The sequence below is a fragment of the Triticum aestivum genome, chromosome 2D (genome assembly GCF_018294505.1).
Source record: "Triticum aestivum cultivar Chinese Spring chromosome 2D, IWGSC CS RefSeq v2.1, whole genome shotgun sequence".
Taxonomy (NCBI): domain Eukaryota; kingdom Viridiplantae; phylum Streptophyta; class Magnoliopsida; order Poales; family Poaceae; genus Triticum; species Triticum aestivum.
This window is the reverse complement of record NC_057799.1, coordinates 263,354,824-263,375,928: the sequence shown is the minus strand read 5'-3', so window position 1 is coordinate 263,375,928 and position 21,105 is coordinate 263,354,824. Positions and strand designations below refer to the sequence as shown.

The 21,105-nt window shown below is 47.8% G+C and overlaps 1 protein-coding gene across 3 annotated transcripts in view; it reads left to right on the top strand.

The window, feature by feature from the left end:
* Positions 1 to 7,313: 7,313 nt before the first annotated feature.
* The window catches only part of LOC123052726 (chromatin remodeling protein SHL), a 35,873-nt gene continuing 22,081 nt past the window's right edge, over positions 7,314 to 21,105 (top strand). Inside the window, exons 1-2 of one of the 3 annotated variants that reach the window (XM_044476049.1) lie at positions 7,365 to 7,532; positions 14,428 to 14,542. In XM_044476049.1, coding sequence (XP_044331984.1) covers positions 14,473 to 14,542 — 70 coding nt within the window. In that variant the 5' untranslated portion in view covers positions 7,365 to 7,532; positions 14,428 to 14,472. Of the gene's footprint in view, positions 7,533 to 14,427; positions 14,543 to 14,682; positions 14,959 to 21,105 lie in introns of those variants that run through there. The other 2 variants (XM_044476048.1, XM_044476050.1) reach the window with 2 other exon arrangements.

The following is a 21,105-nucleotide window of genomic DNA, read 5'->3' as shown; positions in this document are numbered from 1 at the left end:
TCATTGCATTTTCGCAACCCCATTGAGCTTCCGCAAAACCACCACCGCTTACACTACCACCGTTTGACTTTTGTCCTTGAGATTTTGAGTTGTGGTTTTTTCCGTTTCCTAAGGTGTTTCGGCTACTTAGGGACGAGTCTCCATCATCTTGGTATCTACATCAAGAACACCGCCACTCATCATCGCCAAGGACGGTAACCTCGACGACACCATTGTATATTCCCCTTGCAATTGCATTGATAACCCCTAGCCCATTTTGCGTCACTTGCCTATCGAGACTAGCCATTTGAGTATTGCCGGCAACGTTACTTGTGCACATTAGTGATCATCACCTCCCATTGCATACATACCATACCATATTGGTATCATATCATCTCTTGTGTCACAAGTTTGTTCCCGCATACACACTATTGCTATCTTGGTTTGTGCATTTTGCAAAGTGGCCATACATACAAAAAAAGAATAAGCTTTTAAGCAAAAGAGAAGAGCAAAGAAGCTTGTAAGCAAGTGCCATAGCATCATACCACATTGCATATAAGATTGTCATATCCGATCATCTTGGATCATCTTGAGAACACCGGGAACCATACATACATAGCATACTTGGGATAGAAAGTTTATCCATTTTGCATATCATAGGTTGTGCACAAGTGTCGTATCCGCCTATTGAGCAATCGTGCTAGCGTCTCTCTTGAGTTGTGCAACACGAGCGTTTTTCCGTGGACTCCACATTTTGTGCTCATTCCTTGGTTGCACGACCCCATTTATCTATCCGTGTGTGTGTTTCCGTGTGCCATTCTTTGCTATTGGTCTACTTGTTTCACTTGCGAATTTGTGAATCTTTTTCAACATTATTGACTCTTGCTAACATTTTGCATCAAATTTTTGTGCCACTATCCTCACCGAGCTCCACTATAAGCCTTATTTGTGTAGGTGTGAGAAACCGACAAGAATTGGTACCAATTGTGCTATTTCCTTGTTACACATTGAGTGATCATTGATCCATCTTCAACATCGGTCAAGGTACATTTGGTATAAGTTCTTCTCTTTCTCCCACTCATATTTGCTCGAGTCTTGTGATGGATAGGCAAGGCATTTCATCTCCGGTCTTCGACAACAACGACGGCGCGAACAACTACATCACCAAAGCGTCCATCTTCGATCTACAACGACAAATGCAAGGCACACAATCTACCTTGCGAGAGCGCCTCGACAACCTCGCCATCGACATACGACACTCCGAAGCAAAGAAAAGGGACTACATCGACACCAAGTTGGGCGAGCTAAAGGATCAACTACGCGACATGGTGGCTGACTACAAGTCTTCTTCCCCTTCATCATCCTCAAGGCCGCGGCGAGCAAGTCGATCATCTTCGAAGCGCCCACGTGACGCAAGTGCAAGTCGTCCACGTCCACATCTACATGGCGACCACCATCACGCTCGTGATCCACATCGTCATGAAGGGCAAGACACCTCCAAGCATCATGTGCACAACGACGACGAACGACATCTACTACGAGCTCAAGTGCGACAACGACACCATCAACATGAAGATGCTCCACAAGCGCAAACGTACAAGTCCAAGCTTCATGAGCATAAGAGAAGACCGCGAGACGAGCACCACCAAGACAGAGCTACGGCTACAACAACCACTTCGGCATCTTCGCCAAGTGCTATGAAGGCATCTTCGCCTTCGGACGTACGGCATCTTCGCCTACTTCTCATGAGTTCGCCTACATCAACATCTTCAACAACAAGGCGACTACCTACGAGCGAGGGCGACACTTCCATCTTCGGAAGCCCCTCAAGGAAGATGGCCGAGCATGGGAAATTCCCTTCGGTCATGGAGACGAGCTATGAGGTGCCACATCATATGGGCCTCCAACAACAAGACGGCGACAAGAAGGTTGAGCATGGGACTATCCCTTCAACCAAGGCGGCGATAGGAGTTGAGCATGGAGACATTTGCACCAACATCTCTCCGACACCCACATATCATGAGATGACCCAATTGCCATGTGAGGAGAGCCACCCCACCATGAGTGATATGAGTGACTCCACCATATGTGACATTGAGCGCATTTCCTATGAGAGGATGAGTGTGACCACCACTAGCCCCACACTTGAGAGCATGCCACACATCCTATGTGAGGTTGAGAGCCATTTGAGTGACTCCACCAACCATACGAGTGAACGCATCCTTGAGGGAGTGAGTGAGCCACAACACTTAGTGAGTGAGGTAGTTGACACGGCACGTGTGGCCACTATGATTTCTAATGACTTAACCTCTACTCCGAGTGTGTTTTCTTATTTGGTGCTAGATCTCCTACATGACGACATGCCTATCCTCGACGAGTCCATACCTCGAATGGAGACGACGATGGCCATGGTGGACGATGATGCACCCCCCCACATGGTTCCATCAAGATGAAGATGACTACGAGTGGATCTTCGACACCTCACCTACAACACATGAGCGATGCTCCAAAGGTAACATAGGTGATGGTGCTTCTCTTGTCCCACTTGTCGACTATCTCACCAATGATTGCTTGCATGATGTTGATCCACCTATTCCCATGCTTCATGCTAGTGCGACTTCTTCATGTCATGACTTACCCATTTATGATGAATATGATGATGAGCATGTTGAGTTGCCTAGTTGTGATGCTATGCTCCATAGGATATCATGTGAAAATTCTATTGGTCACTTCATGTTTGACAATCCTTTGAACTTGTCATATGCTATGAGTGAGATCTCCCATATTGCATCATTTCAATCTCAACATAGTAACTATGCATGCCCCATTAAAATAAATCCCATTTGCACTTATGGCATAGATGACGAGATGATGGTCATTGGCTTTTGTTTTTCATGTGATGATATTGCTATGCTTCCTTTACATGATTTGCGCAATTCATCTACTATACCATGCCATGATCACATTGTACCAAATATGCTTGTTTTGGATGTTGTCAATATTCTCCATGTGATGTTTCTACAAATGCTCATGAGGAGACCCCCATAGTTTCCTCATACATATTAGGAGATCTTGATGCATTCCATACTTTGCATGATTCCCATAATTGTTTGCACCATATGCATTCCATGAATAACAATGCTCTACATATTTCTCATGATGCATTACACAATTTGAGTCTCCATTATGCCATACATAACAACAAACCTCTCATGATGGATGACATGTTTCTATATCACGCATCTCATTTATTTGAGCATTGGCTATTTTGTGCTAACCAACACATGCACGTATGCATCATGATGGATGATGTGTACATCTACCACGCACACACAATTTTCCCTTTGTCTTTGTTTTGTGTAGGTACTTATGAACACTCGTCAACCTCACAATCCCATGAGTTGACGAAACGAGCTCTTGAGAGCAAAGATGACTTGGGATCCCGTGGATTGTCCTTCCCACCATTCCCTTCGCGCAACGACTACGCGCATCTCTTCTACTTGGCTCTCACACGGCTATGGGCTATTTACCATTTGTCACCTTATGCTCATTTTCCCGTGTTCACTTTGCATGCTATGCTTGCTTCTATGCCTTTGCCATGCAATTGTGACCCTTGCTTGCATTTACCCATGATGCACCATTATGCTACTCCTATGTGTATTGCATGTTTGGTGGAGATCCTTGTTGCTATTGCCATGTTTATCATGTGCCTCATGCTATTGTCAATTCTTGTGTTGGGAGAGTCATGATGTTCCATTGCTATTTACATAGGACTTCTTGCCAATACATTGATGATATATTGCTCATATCTTGCTTTCATGCTTGTGATATGTCTTGTGAATTATTTATGCCCACTATTTGCACACATGACATGCTTGCCATGATTCCTTCTAGTATGTTGCATCTTCGCACTACTAGCTTGCTTGACTTGATCACTATGATTGCTTGCTTTGTTGCATCACCCATGTTCCATTCTTACTCGCTTTCTTGGGTTGATGACATATATATTCATGCCTCTCACTTGATTTGTCTTGATCATTGTCTCTTGTCTCCATTAGTTGCATCTCTCATATCACCTTGTATTGAGTGCCAACTTGCTATGCTTATTGATCGTGGAGACTTGGACATGTTACTTGTGCAGCATGCTTGTTTCATTGAGCCTATTGTATTTGGTTGTTCTCGCATCATACGCCTCCATACCATGAACTACACCGTTGTACTTTCTTATGTTGAGCATGATGCATACACTTGTTGGGTATCTTACCACACGAATGCTAGGTTTTGCATTTACGCTAACCTCATTTGTTTTTCCGAGTGTTTGTCATGTTCTTTCGTTTTGAAGGATTCACAAGGCGGTACGATCATGAAACATTTTGGTTATGAGAAGGCATACATGATGCGCAACTCCATCACCCTTGAGAAACTACTAAAGGTGAACTCCTTCCCTTTGAGCCATTCTCAAATACGCATGTTGGATGGGTCATTCTTTCATTGTTGTTTCCTTCTTGTTTTCTACATGATACATCTCGTGAACGGAGGACCGACATTGGAGATGGACCCTATGGACCTTCAAGTTGAGGAGTGCTCGGACTTAGTGGATGCACCACCGGACCAACACTTCTACCACGACATCGAGCTATGGTACAACACCACCCATGACAAATTTGCATCTTATGCATGGATTGACACACATTATGCTTGTCTTGTTGCACCTATTCCCATGTCATCCATGATATATGAGCTTGTGCATTTTCTTGGCAAATTTGTTGTGATCCTTCTTGATGGCATATTCATACATCATGATCATATTGCCTACCATCAATTGCATGATAACATAATCATATTGAGCATCCATTGCCATATTCATGCTATTGATCAACCGTCTCACTATGACATCATTTTGCACCGTGGTTGCATTGATCATATTCACAACACATTTGTGTGCACAATGAATGCTTTTGCTCCCATGAATGCTTTACATCTCATTCCATATCATCTTGCTAAGCTTCATGTGCTTTGTCATGAACAACCTTGCCTCGCGGACTCATTCTTACATGATGGACACCTTGTGTGCGCTAACCATTGTATTTCCGAGTGTCGCTTGTGTTTGCTCTCTTTGCATGTATACCACTCCGGAGACACCTTGGAGTACTTGGATTGCGCCATGACTTCCACTCCGTCCAATTACAAGTCCGTCCACGACAACCGTTTCCATGGTGATGAGGATTTCGATCCGAGGTCGGATCTTTCCCAAGGGAGGGGAGATGATGCGGAGCATCCTACGATCATCCCCATGTACACTCGAGCCTACGCCATTGGACCTAAGGTGAACCCGCTCCTAAATGCTTCTCCTTTCCATTCATGTGAGACATGGTTGCTACCTAATGCAAGGACACTACACATGCCTAGGTACCAAGGAGACCCTCTCGGAGATGCTCGGAATGATGGACAAGTCCCCAAGTACAAGGATGAAGGAGCACGACGAGAGGAACCGGAGAAAGGCTACAGGACCCGGACATCCGGCCCCTCCCGCAAGCCCGGACATCCGGCACCAGCCCGGAAATCCGGCGCCCATCACAGAAGACACCCGAAGCTGAACCAAGTCAGCCCAGACATCCGGCCCCCAGGCCCGGACATCCGGCCCGTCGCGAGCCGCCGGACATCCGGCCCAGCTCCCAGAAATTCGGCGCCCCATCACAAAGCTGGACCCTGCCAGCCCGGACATCCGGCCCCAGCGCCCGGACATCCGGCGTCTCGGGAAGGCCCGGACATGCGGCCCGTCGCCCGGACATGCGGCCCCCTCTGCCTGTGTGCAGTGCATCTGGGCCGAGGCCCATGTACCCCTTCGTCCCTTAGACTATATATACTCCCCCACCTCCTCCTAGTTAGGGTTAGCAAAGGATTAGCTCATTTAGAGATAGAGATTTGCTCATCCATATCGGATCTACTCCACGAGAGAGACCGCGGCCCCTCTACGGAGACGATCCACCTTGGATTCAAGACCTCCTCACGGAGAAGACCCCCATCAAGACCTCCTCACGGAGAAGAACCGATTACCGTTTGTATCGTCCGTTGTTGACTTTGGATCTTGTATCTTACCTTTGTGTTCATCGATCTAGCGCATGTGTGATCTATTCTTGTTGGTTGAGTGATTTCTCTCGTGTTCCCCTCATGTTTCCCTCGTGTTTCCCCTTGTGTTCATCACGTTCTTCGTAGGGATCCGCTCCTTTCGTGAAAGGTCGGCCATCTAGGGTTCCACCCTACATCATAGGGTTTGTTTTAGGCTGCCTTGGGACGTCCTCCCACCTCCTTGGCCGCCACCCCTTGCTCCTATATAAGTAGATCCATCTAGTAGCTTTTTCCTTGTAATTTGTTTAGTTAAAAGTTAGCCATTGCAACTTCGTGTACTTCGTTTGTGTCCAACGACCAGACCAAGACCGCTTTTGGATCCCCACCTTTATCAATACTTCATCTATATTCGCAATATTCATATTGCATTATCATATTCTTGCTTGTTCTTTGATTGCGTGCAGGAATAGACCTTCGTGGTCAGGCTGATCGTGCTTCCAGCATCGTCAGTAACCTCGGGAGATTGGTTTAGCGATTGCTAAGGCGCAACGTTGTGCACGTTTGTAGTCGACTCCACCAAATCGATAGTAATCATCTCATCGAAAGATCGGGACACCCTCGCCTCTATCACGCCTCCCCAATGACATTGCCTTTGACATCATTGTGACAGCCTGCTGGAGCATCTGGCTTGTTCGAAATGATAAGATCTTCCGCCAAGCACCAGCTCATATAGGGGGATGGAAATACTATCTTCAAGAAGGTTTGAAAGCAACAGAGATCAGAGCAAGATCAGATATTGCACAACAGATTAAAGAATGGTCTGAACAGCATTTGTTATAATTTTTGATCATGTTACCCAAACAAGGAATTGGTTGATTTAGTTGCTATTTTTGTTAAGTACTTTTGTAATGTAAATATTTATTAATAATAAAATATTACCGTAGAATATCCTGTTCTACGGTCTTCTCGCCAATTTTTTTTTTTAAATTAGTACATTTGTGTCAAGCTATTTTTTTACCACATGACATATGTGATAAGCAATCCAAACTATTTATGAAAAATAGAGAGTTTTTTCTAAACATCTTTTTTTGTCAGGCTAGTTCGGTCACTGCGCTTATAATCTGCCAGCTTCATTCCCGACCATCCACAGCGACGGCCCGTACGTCCCCATCCGCTCACTTGGCGGCGGCAATAATTTACCGCGAATGATTTACCAAGCGAATTTTCACTGCAAGAATCAAACGGTAGCGCACAGAGGCGGTAAAAAAGGGCGCCTCGGCGTTTTCGAACCCAAAAGGCCGAGGCTCTGTTTGGAGTAGTAGACAACAGAAAATTTCCCCATTCTTCTCCGAACCCTAGCTCCCCGCTCCCCGCTCCTCACGCCTCTCGCCGTCGCCGTCCCGCCGAGCCCATGGCTAAGACGCGTCCGCCCAAGAAGATCCTCGAGTCCTACACCATCAAGGGGTCCGACAAAGTCATCAAGCGTGAGGCTCTCCCCCCAGCTCATCTCCTCCCTCTGATCCTGAGTTTTCCGGATTATTTTTGTGGGATTTTGTTTTTGCGGCAATAATTTGTGGTATTGGTTGGCTGATCTCGGTGCCTTATATCTGTTGTTGTTCCTCGGGGGGGGGGGGGGGGGGGGATTAATGTCGCGAAACGGAGAACTGCTTGGGACATTTTAGTTGACGTGTTGTTTGAACCATGGTGAACAAAGAAATGTTTTTTGCTGTTCACTTCGGGGATAAGCTGGATTGCTAGCCAGCTCAATTAGAAATTAGCACATTGAAACTTGAAAGGACATTTTAACACATCATTTTTGCTGTGTTTTTTGAATTTTACAAAATGATAGATCAATTGGTTACTAGCGATGACAGTGCTCCGCATTAAAACTCAAAGTTTTCTATGTCTATGGCCAAATTTTGTATCTTCAAAATTTTAAGTTGGATAGTGTGTCTTATGTGCTCGTGCACATGCAGTCCGCTCGAATTAAGTTGGGTAGAATAGGTTACACATAGGAAGCTTTGTTGTTCTGTTATGACCTTTATGAACTAGATGATTCCCCGCACGTTGCTGCGGGATATTAGTATGCAATACCCATAATTCATGCGGTGCATTCTTAGAGGACACATAGGAAATGTGGAAATTCCATTCTACTTTAGACATACATATTAAAATAACCAATGTAAGTAAACTTGGTATATTGTAGAAAGAAGATATATATAGTTGCAATCCAAAAGGAATATAGTTTACTTCTCTTGCAATTATCTAGAGTTGATTGTACTACCAACAAATGTACAACAAAACATGATGGCGAGAATTTAATAAACTAAATGGGATAACCAAATTCCATATTACCATATATACAAATCAATTTACAACAAACGACCGAAACAATAAAAATACTTTTACTAGCCTGAAAGACAACCTGCACATACCCAAAAATACACCATGTGTTGGCAAGTTTGTAAGCACGATCTTTGTTTACCAGTTTTAGCATCACCTGTATATGTTATATGCGCTGAAAACAAAGAGAGATGAACTTAGTACACAAATGTAAGACTAACATAACCATAAATTGGAAGAATAAGAACGTGGTCATAGTAAAATTGGTAGTGTGTGTATTAGCGCTGTGAAAAAACTTTTGCAATTGCAAGCTTCTTGAATATATGCATCAGACTAAAAACTCCTAGATGACAATAGTACATACTAAGCAAGATGGCTAACCTGCTTCGATTTTAATCAGACAACTCGTTGATGGACATTAGAAAAGAATACACACCGAGAACAGAATCTGCACAGACAGGAAAAGCAACAGTAGAAGTATAGATCAAAGCTTCTCTTCTCAAAAAAATTAGTAACTGTATGGTCATGAACCGTGGCAGTATTGATCACTCAATCCAAATCTCCAATTGACAATGGTTTAAGATCAAGCACAAATTACATAAATGAACAAAGTGACTTTGAGACTCAATAAAGTTACAGTGATCAAGGATTAAGGAACTGAAATGAATGATGAATTTGGTCCGATGCATATATTATTGCAAAGGATAGAGGACTATAGTGCTGATAACCTTCTGATATATTGAGTTTGGGAAATACTTATATGATAACACACACGTGTGACTCATAATTCCAACTTCAATTCGTCTCTGAAAAAACTCAAGGAAGGCGCAAGAAAACTAATTTACAGTCAAGTGCAGGATACAATAAAGAAGCATCAGAGTAGAGGAAGTCGGGTAGGAGGGATCTGGAAGAAACCGGTATGGAAAGGGGATTGGAACGGGTCGCAACCAACGGCAATGACTGCAGATGTGGCTACGACGTGCGGCGCCAACAGGCGATGCGTTTGAACAACAGAGACTTCAGATTCATCCCATCAATCTCACTGGCTTTCCTGGTATATGGTCAATTGGTGCCTCACCATTGACCCTCTTTGGATTGTTGTCCTCGTCTTCCTTTTGTTCCCCAAGGAAGATCTACATCCAAGTTGCGCCTAAACAAATCCACCTGTTAATCTCCCTCCTCGATCTGCGGAGAGCTCGGGTGACCAATAGTGGAATCCTCACGGCCTACTCCTCCTAGTCGCTTTCTTGAACTCCTGAGACGGAGACCGACCGGGGACCTGTAGTATACACAACAAGGTAGAACCGATGAGCCACCCATAATGAATCGGGATACTCCTCCATGAGGAGGGAGAATGAAACTCATCTGCTTCTTTGCTGCAAAGAGGTAATGGGAGGTAGAAGAATGGCATTCAGTGGAGAAGGTGAAGAGGGAGATGGGAATCAATTGTGGGAGAGTAATTAGCGTCAAGAATATGGAGAGTTTCCGTGGAGAAAGATTGGAGGCGATCCGACCATAGAGCTGTGGGACGCGAGCTGACGGTGGTCGGAGTCGCAGGAGGGCCCTCACGCGGTGGGGAGAAGTTTCTTCTTTTGTTCTGAGAGAAAGGGCTCGGTTACATTTTTTTTCTGTATCAGAGAGAGGGCTCGGTCGCTAATGTATGGTTGGAAAGAGAAAGGGACGGTCCAAACTGGACGAATGACATGCATGTACATGTTCAGTTTTGCTTACCTGGCTAGATTGTTGACGTGGGATGGGTGCATGTCTAGGAAAATGAAGTAATACATGTGTGGGGCTTGTTTGGTGAGGTGGATAGCTTGCATGTTAAGATAAATAGGTTAGGGGGATGAATCTCTTAGGTATATAGGATTACCGCTCTAGATTATGTGTCAATTAAATTCCCTTTTATTGTGCATTTGTGTTATGGCATGCAACTTACAACTATGCAATATTCCGAATAACAATTACCAGACACCCTACTCTTAATATATCATAAATGCACTTTACATGGCCTTGTACATAACTAAAGTCCTTAACTGCCATTTAATTATATACTTATCCATACATTGAGTAATTAGACAAATAATACGTTTTGCCTATATATAGCATGAAACTGCCAACAGTCGACTATGACATCAGTAGTGAAGGTGGAGAATTTACTACAATCCATAGTGGGCTTGATAAATTCTTCATATTAGATATTTAGTGATCTGATTTGTGGTGAGGAAAATAGATTTTGACTGTTAAATGACCATGGTAAACATTTATCGTCCATTGAACTGTATGAGCTCAACTCGTACTGGCCTTCTCTCCATTAGTGTGGTAGAGCACCTTTTTCATGGGCTCTTCTTCCTCTACTACAGCTGCTGGGACAAGCAACGGTGTTGGTGCTAGCGGGTTTAGCTGATTCTCCAACTTCTTAATTTTCTTCTCCATTATTAGTGCTGTGCCATCGATGACCACATGGTCGTACTTTTGCAAGGGTTCAAGGCACTATTTGATAAGCCGTGTAGCATACCATCGGCGCGCATGTGCGACCATCGCATTCGGCTCCTGCCAGGAACATCCCCTATTGCAGTTCACCTATACCGTTACCCTGAGTTCTAGAAGGATGAGACCGAACGCCAATGCGAGGATATGCTCCAACAAGGTATCATCTGAGGAAGTAACCTTGAATTTTCTTCCCCGGCGATTGTTGTTAAGAAACTGGATGGCACATGGCGGTTTTGTGTGGACTACCACCAACTTAATGATGGTATTTGTCGGTGTCAAAACCAGTAGACCTCGGGGTAGGGGGTCCCGAGATGTGGATCTCGGACAGATGGTAACAAGAACAGATAGACGATGTTTTACCCAGGTTCGGGCCCTCTTGATGGAGGTAAAACCCTACGTCCTGCTCTTGTTTATATTAGTGGAGAGGTATCAAGTACAGAGTTGATCTACCTCGAGCTCGTAATATGTGGTCTAACTCTAGAGCTAGGTGAATGATATTGCGTTGATGTCCCCTCTACGGGCTAAACCCCTATGAATTGTATACACGCCAGGGAGGGTATCTAGGTTTACAAGGTCGGTATCTAGGAGCAAGGCGGCAGGAGAGCTCTTGGAGTATACGTCAAGTCTTCGGTGGAGGTAGTCTTGATCACGCCTCCTGCGTACGGCCTCCGGAGTCTGTCTTGATCACGAATGAGGGCCCATCGGCCCAACCCAAGGATCATGGGCCGACTAGGTTAGCATCCCCAATCCAGGACACCGCCAGTATCCCCCGAACTGGTCTTCTATGCTGAGGATGACCTTCCTGACGATAACAACCCCGGATCCGGAGTCCTTGGCTCGACAGACGAGTTCCTTCTTATAATTCTCAGACCACTCCTTTTAAAGGAGCGATGCCAACAGAGGCTCACCCGAGCTTGTACCCTGCCCGAAGAGATCGGATAACTTAGCCTCGAAGGCCAACCATCTTGGTGCGAACAGTTCCACTTAGTCTGACAACTTTATCGAAATGGCTCACCCCATGACAGGTCGAGCAGTTACTGCTTCCCTCAAATCGCGGCCCGAGGCAACCTTTTTACTGGCACGTCCCATTGAGGTGGAGATCGTGCCCGTTTTCTCAGGGATATTATTAAGATTTTGTTTCCCCCATATGCTTAACGGCATCTTTGGTGGGAGTGGAGTTTTTATCGGCGCAGTAAGGGGGACTCTTGGCCTTTCACCGGCTTATAAGAGCAAAAGAGAGGACAACGCAACCACCACGCTCCTATTCTCCCCACCTACTGCTTCATCTAGCTCCAGTGCCCAGATTCGATCCCACACCCTTCTTTAGCTAGTCCAACCTTCCCCACCAGCCATGGCCGACACCCTCAGGGGGCATTGGGGTGGTTCCATCGTGACGGATGGCACCATTCTAGAGCTACGCAGCGCGGGGTACTTATCTGCCAACATCGCTGCCCGTGCTCCAGCCGCTGGCCAGCAGGCGCCCGCCCCCGGTGCAGGGAAGCGGGTGGTCTTCGTCCCCCACCTCGTTCGAGGCCTGGGGTTCTTGCTGCACCCTTTTGTGCGTGGGGTAATGTTCTACTACGGGCTCGACTTCCACCACATGGCCTCAAACTTCATTCTCCATGTCGCCTCCTTCATCACGGTCTGCGAGGCCTTCCTCTGCTGCGAGTCGCACTTTGGCCTATGGCTGAAGATCTTCGGGATCAAGCCGAAGTTCAGCGGCTCCGACCACACGGAGTGCGGAGGGGCCATGATCAGCAAGAACCAGGGGGCCGAATGGTTCAAGGGCACCTTCATCAAAACGGTGAAGGAGTGGCAGCGAGAGTGGTTCTACATCATCGAACCGCTCGCCCCTGGTCAGGCCGAGGTTCCTGCCTTTTCGGCCGGGCCTCCGAAGAAGATCAGGTCCTGGAAGGAGAAGGGCGTTGCCTGTGGGAACCCAGCCGAGGTGGAAGCCATGATCAAGAGGATCAAGTGGTGGTCCACTACAAAGACCCTTCAGCTCGCCGACGTCATCAACGTCATGCTCAACCGCCGTATGCTCCCGCTCCAGCTTCGGGCTACCCTGATGTGGGTGTAAAAGCCCGAGGACATGGGCCCCCTCACCGCTTTTCTTCCGCTCCACCTTGGCAGTCATGTGGACGCGGCTCCTAAAGCTGGCCAAGGACAAGATCCCTGAGGAGGGGAAGGACCTCGGCTTCGAGGATTGCTACGAAGCCCCCCGGTGAGTGTTCTAACACACAAATCTAAATTTTTGTCCTCCGTGATGAGGGGAAGATTCTAACGAATCACTTATGCTTGATGTTTGCAGAAGTGGTTGGCTTGGGTGCAGAAAGTGCAGTGCATGGCCCCACTACCAGAGGAGCAAAGAACCCCTCGGCTCACGACGCTCCTAGTTGAGGAGCCGCATGTGGTGGCCCCTTCGTCCCTGATAGGCAAGGCGAGCGCTCGAGCCCGGGAGACCTCTGTCACCCGGTCTGAGGAGACCCATGCCTCCTTCGCCCATGACGGCGACACATAGGAGGATGATGAAGAAGAGAACCCTCCCCCGAAAGGGAAGAGGGCGGCGTCGTAGGACGTCGAAGCCAGCAAACAGCCCAAGGGCTCGAAGAGGCTGAGGCGGACCTCGGCTAGGGCTGCTGGCAAGTCGTCGGAGAGAACCGAGCTCTCTGATGAATCAGGGGAAGACCCCCTTCCTATGGGGAGGGAGAAACCGGCAGCCCGAGGGTAAGCCATTGTCTTTCACACTCCGTAATTTTGATAAGTCCTTTCAGCAATGGTAAACTCATAAAGCGTCTGTTTTACGCAGTCCGCCAAGGGTGCTTCCCAGTGGTTCCTCAAGTGGGCTGCCGTCTGCCAGCGGGACTCCAGAGCCCGCCGCTCCTCCCCTAGCTCATGACGGGCTAGGGGAGGTGACATCCACTCTGGCCCCCAAGCCAACACGACGGCGGCCGAAGAGGTGGCCTTCATGGCCGAGGTCGACGCCTCGGCCCAACAAAGACCTGGGGGAGAAGCTCCCCGAGGTCGCCGTAGAGGGGCTGGGCCAGTCATCGGCCCAGCCGATATCCGCTTCAGCTTTGCCATCGCAGGTGGAGACCACTCGGGCCGGCACGTCGGTGCCCGGGTCCGAGGTTATCCCGCCACCCCTGCTATCCGAGGACGGGCAAGCACGGTGTGGACTGAAGACACCTTAAGAGCATCGTGCCTTGATAGGCGCGGCACTGCAGGGTTCCCGGTCCGCGGGGGCTGGCTTGCACGAGGTTTTCAAGAACCTCGTCACGAGCTTCGAGGTATGCTTCCACCCTTTTATTTGGTTGGGTTTAGAGATTTATGCACCTGTCCGAAGACATGTAATTATGGCCTTTTAAACGGTTTAGTGAGTGAGTAGCCCCCAAGCCCAAAGCTGGTTTCAAGAAACCGGCATTGGGGTCACATAACTTGGAAGGAGCTTGTCATGCAGCCCCCAGGACGCTGCCTGAGGCCGTCGTCCTGGAATGTCAACATTTTAATTGCGTGCTTTGTAATAAGGATTACTGCTGGCAGGTTTCAACCTCGGTTCCAGACTCCGTCTCCGAGGAGATTGCGGAGATGAACCGGAAGCTCGAGAGGTCCCAGGAGGACCTCAACCTGGTGAACAAGAGGTTCGAGCAGTCTCAAGGTAAGCAATTTGGACTTGTGTTCTATACGTGATATTTTGCAAGAAAAAGTTCTGATAGATTTGTGCTGGCGGAAAACTAAGGCCGAGCTGTTTTAATAACAGCAGTGTTAGCCGAGCTTGAGGCGCTCAAGGCCGAGCTCAAAAAAGCTCGGCAAGAGGTGAAGCAGCATAAGGCTGCGGCCGCGAAGGCGGAGGAGGCCCGAGCCGCCGAGAAGGTAGCCGTGGATAAGGACCGGGCGCGGGTCTAGGAGGTCGAGGAGACCCTGAAGGACGTGTTCGAGGCACGTGACAAGCTTCAGGCGGAGGGGCAGCGAATGAAGGAGGAGCTTGAAGAGCTCCAACTTGCCCATTCCGAGCTCAAGACCACGACTTGGGCTGACCACAAGGTGCTTCAGCAGTTGGAGCAAATCGCCTCGGTAAGCAATACTTATTAAAGTGTCTATTTGGCAGCAAAGGGTGTGTCATGCTCACCCAGCTGTGGCATTCCGTAGAAATCTTCGCGGATCTCCCGCAGAGCGTGGCGGATGCCGTTGCACATTTCGACTAGTTGGCGGGTCATGAGGTGGAGAAGGCTTTCTGGGGCAGTTCCCGGGGTATCCGTCATCACAGCTGCTAAATCATCGAATGAAGCAACCGGCGGAGCTACTCCGCATGGCGAGACCGGTGCTTCAAAACCTTTGCGTCGCGCTATGGCCTACCGAAGCCTTTCCAACCAGCCTCTTCGGTCTCTTGATGCGCTTGCGAGGGGCTGTCTCGCGCGCCAATAGCTGGAGGAGGTCCGCGTGCTTTGAAGGAGCGCGGAGGGCATATGCATGCGTGAAGATGCACTTCTGGAAGGTCAATGCGGTGACGGTCGCCACGGGTCCTCCTGCAGACAAGCTTCGCACCGCGGAGCAATTTTATACTGAGGTGGAGGGAGCTCGGATTACCGAGGCCATGTGTCCAAAGGACACTTTGTATTACTAGGTAGCACTTTGGGTTGCCGAAGTTATGAAATGTACAAAACTTAACGGTTGATGGAATGAGTATGGTTTTAAATTCTTTCGTACATATGTACTTTAAAAAAAGTTACTTTACCTCCTGTGCGACCGTTCTAAATTGAAAGTGGCCAGTCGTCGGCTTCTGCCAGTAGAATATACAAAGGGTGTTCCGAGATGCAGTTTTGACCCTTGATCGACGTCTCGGTACTTGGAGGCGGTCTCTGCTCATAGGAACCAGGCAATCAGACTATAGTGGCTTGATAACTTTCACTTACTCCTAGGAATTTGACTGTGAGGGCTGATTACGAGCCCCCTGTATTGGAAGTGGCCGGCTTGTAAAGCCGAGGTCTAGGCCATGACGCACTAAGCCCTTCGTTTAACACGGGTGATCTCTATCGTCACTTCGCTTAACCCGGTCTGCGGATGGCCGACTAGTTTGCGCCTATCTAGATAGTCAGTTTTCAGCTTTCTCCACTGAGGCGCTCTGCCAATTAACCTGGCGGCGCAATCGCAGTGGTTCTCTCGTTACACCCTTAGCCGAATTCATCGGGAACGTAAGGGGTACACGTAGGAGCCGGGTAACCCAACTATTGACCAAAATCTAGGTTCAAAACTGATGCATATACAATCTAAATCCGAGACGCTGAATACTTCAGACTTGTAAGGCAGGGGAACGAGGCCCCTTAACGGTTGTATCTTGAAAGACATTCTTGTAGTGCAACGGCAGTACTTGAACAGGAATGTAGGCAATACCTTTAGAGGGCATGATTTCTTTATTTTATAGGGCATGTTTTTTTTATTTTATAACCTCAAGCTGTTACATGCCGACTACTACGAGAGAAACTAAAAAGAAAAAAACGTAAGAGAGTGTGTGAGGAAGGAAGAAAAAACAGGGTGGATATTGACATCGGGTTTTAGGAGCCCGGCCGCGTCCTGCCGCACGTCTGCGCTCCAGCTGGCCGTCATGAACGGCGGGGATGGAGTAGGACCGGTGCAATATTGGCCCTTTATACGTTTTAGGCGTTTATTGGCCGAGCCCCCTTAAGGAGGTTGTGCAGGAGTCTGTTGTGTGGTCTAGTCCACATTGACGAGGCCATGTTGGCCGGCTCTTTGACAGATACCTGCCGGTGTGAGGGCTCGAAGCCACATCGGTCCTCGGTCGAGCTGTTCCGGCGCTTCAATGAATTTTGGCTTCTTGGCGGTCCAGGGAATCTTGAGTGCGAAATTATGCACCCTGGGAACGTAGTGTCCCATCCAAAGAGGGCACACAAGGAGCCTGTATCCCTATTTAGGGTGCGGGGGTACGTGGCCGAGGTCGATTTGCGCAAGCCCACGTGCGCTTCGAGGAGCTGGTGGTGCGTTTATCGCTGCAGGCCGCCTCCTCGGACGCTTGTACCTCGGCTGCGAACGCCGCGGTCTGCTCCTTCGTCCGGAGTGAGCGTTCAGTGTTACCATTGACTGTGATAACGCCGTTGGGTCCTGGCATTTTAAGCTTGAGATAAGCATAATGTGGGACTGCATTGAAGCGTGCGAAAGCTGTGCGCCCTAAGAGCGCGTGGTATCTGCTTCGGAAGGGGATGATGTCGAAGATTAACTCCTCGCTTCTGAAGTTCTCGGGCAGCCGAAGACTACCTCTAGAGTGACCGTTCTGGTACAGCAGGCTTCAACGCCTGGAATGACACCTTTGAAGGTGGTGGTGCTTGGCTTTATCCGGGATGAGTCGATGCCCATCTTCCTAACCGTATCCTCGTAAATGAGGTTGAGGCTGCTTCCCCCATCCATCAGGATGCGTGTCAGATGATAACCATTGACGATTGGGTCCAGGACGAGTGTCGCCTTTCCACCATGCCTGATGCTGGTCGGATGATCATGCTTGTCGAATGTGATTGAGTAAGCCGACCATGGGTTAAACTTCGGGGCGAATGGCTCCGACGCGTAGACTTCCCGAAGTACACGCTTCCTCTCCCTTTTGGGGATATGAGTAACATAGATCATATTGACCTCTGTTACCTCATCGGGAAACTTCTTTTGGCCTCCATTATTGGGACGCCGAGGTTCATCCTCGTCTTCGCTGCGATTTTGGGTTTGACTTTGACCCTCCGTCGCTACCTTGCCGACTTGCTTAAAGACCCAGCAATTCCTGTTGGTGTGGGTTGCTGGTTTGTCCTGGGTGACGTGGATTTGGCACGGCCGGTCCAGGATCTTGTCGAGCTGGCTAGGTCCGTCTTTGTTCCCTTTAAAGGGCTTCCTTTTCTGTCCGGATTTAGGTCCGGTGAACCCCGCGTTGACTACAGCGTCTTCTGTATCGCTTCTGCCATTTTTATACACGTTTATTTTTATTGCGCTTGTGCTTTCCATTTGCGTCGCGTGTTTTCGAGGTGCCTGCCTCGCCGTTGTGAGTACTGCGGGCGAGCCAACTATCCTCTCCCGCACAAAAGCGAGTCATCAGCGAAGTGAGGGCTGCCATAGTGATGTAGGGTGGAACCCTATATAGCCGATCTTTCACGAAGGAGCGGATCCCAACTAAGAACACGAAGAACACGAGGGGAAACAAGAGGGGAAGACACGAGAGAATCACTCAAACCAACAAGAACAATCACACATGTGCTAGATCCTCGAAACACAAAGAGATACACGATCCAAATCCAACAAGGGACGATACATAGGTAACCGGTTCTTCTCCGAAAGGAGGTCTTGAGGGGGGCCACCCAAGAGGGGGTCTTGAATCCAACGTGGATCGTCTCCGAAGAGGGGCCGCAGTCTCTCTTGAGGAGGAGATCCGTATGGATGAGCAATGCTCTATCTCACATATGAGCTAAACCAATGCTAACCCTAGAAAGATGGAGGAGAATGAGTATATATAGTCTAGGGGGTCGAAGGGGTACACGGGCCTCGGCCCTTACTGTGCGTAGACAGGGGTGGCCGGATGTCCGGGGCTTCAGGAGGGGCCGGATGTCCGGGCTGGAGGGCAAAACTTCTGGATGTCTTCTGTCGTTGATGCCGGATTTCCGGGAGAAGGGCCGGATGTCCGGGCTTTGGCGAGGCGCCGGATGTCCGGCCGCTGATGCTGTTGGCCGTCTGTCGGTGCAGCTCCTTGGCAGCTGCACAGGCGCCGGATGTCCGGCCTTTGGCCCGGATGTCCGGCCGCTGTAGCTTCAGCAGCTCCGTCTTCTTCCGTCGTCGCTTCCAGGCCTCCCTCGCGGATGGTGTAGTTGTACCTTGGCGCTTGCACTCCTCCTTGTCGTCCGTAGTGTTCCGACAATACCTATGCATGCACACGAGTGGAGTGTCAAGTAGTATGCCATCCTCGAAGGGGTCAAGTGAGCACGTGTAAAGGAGATAATTCACCTTTGCGTATGTGAAGTAGATGTCGCACGTGTCACTCGCCGAATGGACTCTTGACATGGTGTTGTCCATAGGATGCTCCGCATCATCTCCCCTCCCTTGGGAAAGATCCGACCTCGGATCGAAAACCAAATCACCATGGAAAAGAGATGGCTTCGCCGTGTAGAAGTGGACGTTCACCAAGTACGTGTCATCTTGAAGCTCGAAATGGGCACTCTCCAATGTCGCACCGTCTTGTGATTCCTTCAAAAGGAGTAAGGACAACAAACACTTGGAAAAACAAATGTGGTTAGCGTTAGTGCAAAACCAAGCATTCAAGAGGTGATTCACCAAACAAGTGTCGTCATCATGCAAAGCATATGGTGTGACAAAGGATTGAGACATGGCATGTAAGTATATCAATCGAGCACAGGCAAAGATATCATGGGGGCAAGCATGTAAATTGGAGGTAGAGATGTAAATATGTGTGTCAAGAGAATAAGCATCTACCTCATGTTCATAGCAAGCATGGGCAAAGCGCTCAATGAAAGGTCTATGGTAGGCATAGGAATCATTCACGACACCTAAGAAGATGAGATGTCTAAACACATGGGTTAAGTGCAAGACAATCCAAGCATAATGTGCATAGGGTGTAGTGAACATAGTGTGGCACTCAACACAATAGAAAGAGCAATTGTTCATCATGTGTGAGGCAATCAAGTCAATCATGTGACAAGCAATGGGACATGGCATATGTGAAGGGATGCCATTATTGCAACCAAACATATGAGAGGAGCAAGTAATCCAAGAATTGGATGCAACACACAAGGCATATATATCATGATGCATGGGACGGTGAAAATGACAAGTCGAAGCAAGATCTCTATCAAGTGTGCAATCAAGTGGTCCAAGATGAACAATAAGTCTCATGGTGCAAGCAACACATAGTATGATCCGCAATATCCATGCTCAAGAAAGATATCACCTTGATGGCGTGTCCTTGTGCATTCTTCACAATGCCGAAGTGGTAGGAAAGGTGGCGTAGAAACGAGTCGTGGTCGAATGTATGAGGCTCGCTCTCAAGAGCTCGAATGGTCAACTCACGTGAAGCGGAAGTCGACACAAAGTCCAAGTATCCTACACATGCACACAACAAAACAAAGAACGTATGCGCATGGTAGATAAACACATCATCCATCATGATGGTTCTCTTCTCTTGCACATAACCATTAGAAGCACAAGTGCACGAATAATATGATGCAACAATGGCAATATTCATGGCACTAGGTATATGGTGCAAAGAGGTAAGACAAGCAGGCTTCACAAGAAATATGTCGAAATCTCCAAATATGTGTGAGAATGCTATGGGGGCAAACTCATAAACAAGACTAATAGCATTGTTGCACTCAATACATGTCAAATCATCTATCATGATAGAGGCAACATATGAAGAGATATGACAAGAAGCAATACCAATCATGTGCAAAGCATGTAGATAGTTGTCATCAACCGCATGAAGTGAGCAAGTATAAATCATTGGTGATGCAACAAGGCAAGCAATAATAATCAAGTCGTGCAAACTAGTGGAGCGAAGATGCAACACACTAGAGGAAATCATGGCAATCATGTCATGTGAGCAAAGAATAGGCATAGGCAATGTACATGACATATCGCAAGCACGAACACAAATCAAGATCATAGTATCATCATAGGCATGGGGCACAAAGCAATCATGGCAATAACAAACAATATCTTCACCACGCTTTCAAATACACATACAAGTACTAGAATCAATCATCATGTGTAATGCAAAGCATGGGTCATAAATGCATGGCAAAGGCATAGTAATGGGCATATCATGCAAAGTGAACATGGCAAGATGGGCAAATGATATATAATGGACAACAACCCATAACCATGTGAGGGCCATGTAAAAGAAATGCGCGAAGTGTTTGCGCGAAGTGAGCGGTGGGAAAGGCAATCCATGGAATCCCAAGTCATCATTGCTCTCTAGAGCTTGTTTTGTCAACTCGTGGGATTGCGAGGTTGACAAGTATTCATGGGTACCTACACAAAAGAGACACAAACCAAAGAAATTGTGCGCGTGGTAAATGTACACATCATCCATCATGATGTGTATGTGCAAGTGAGTGTTAGCACAAGATAAGCATCGCTCAAAGAAATTTGATGCATGGTATAAGAACATGTCATCCATCATGAAAGAATAGTTGTTATGTATGACACGATGGGGATGCAAAT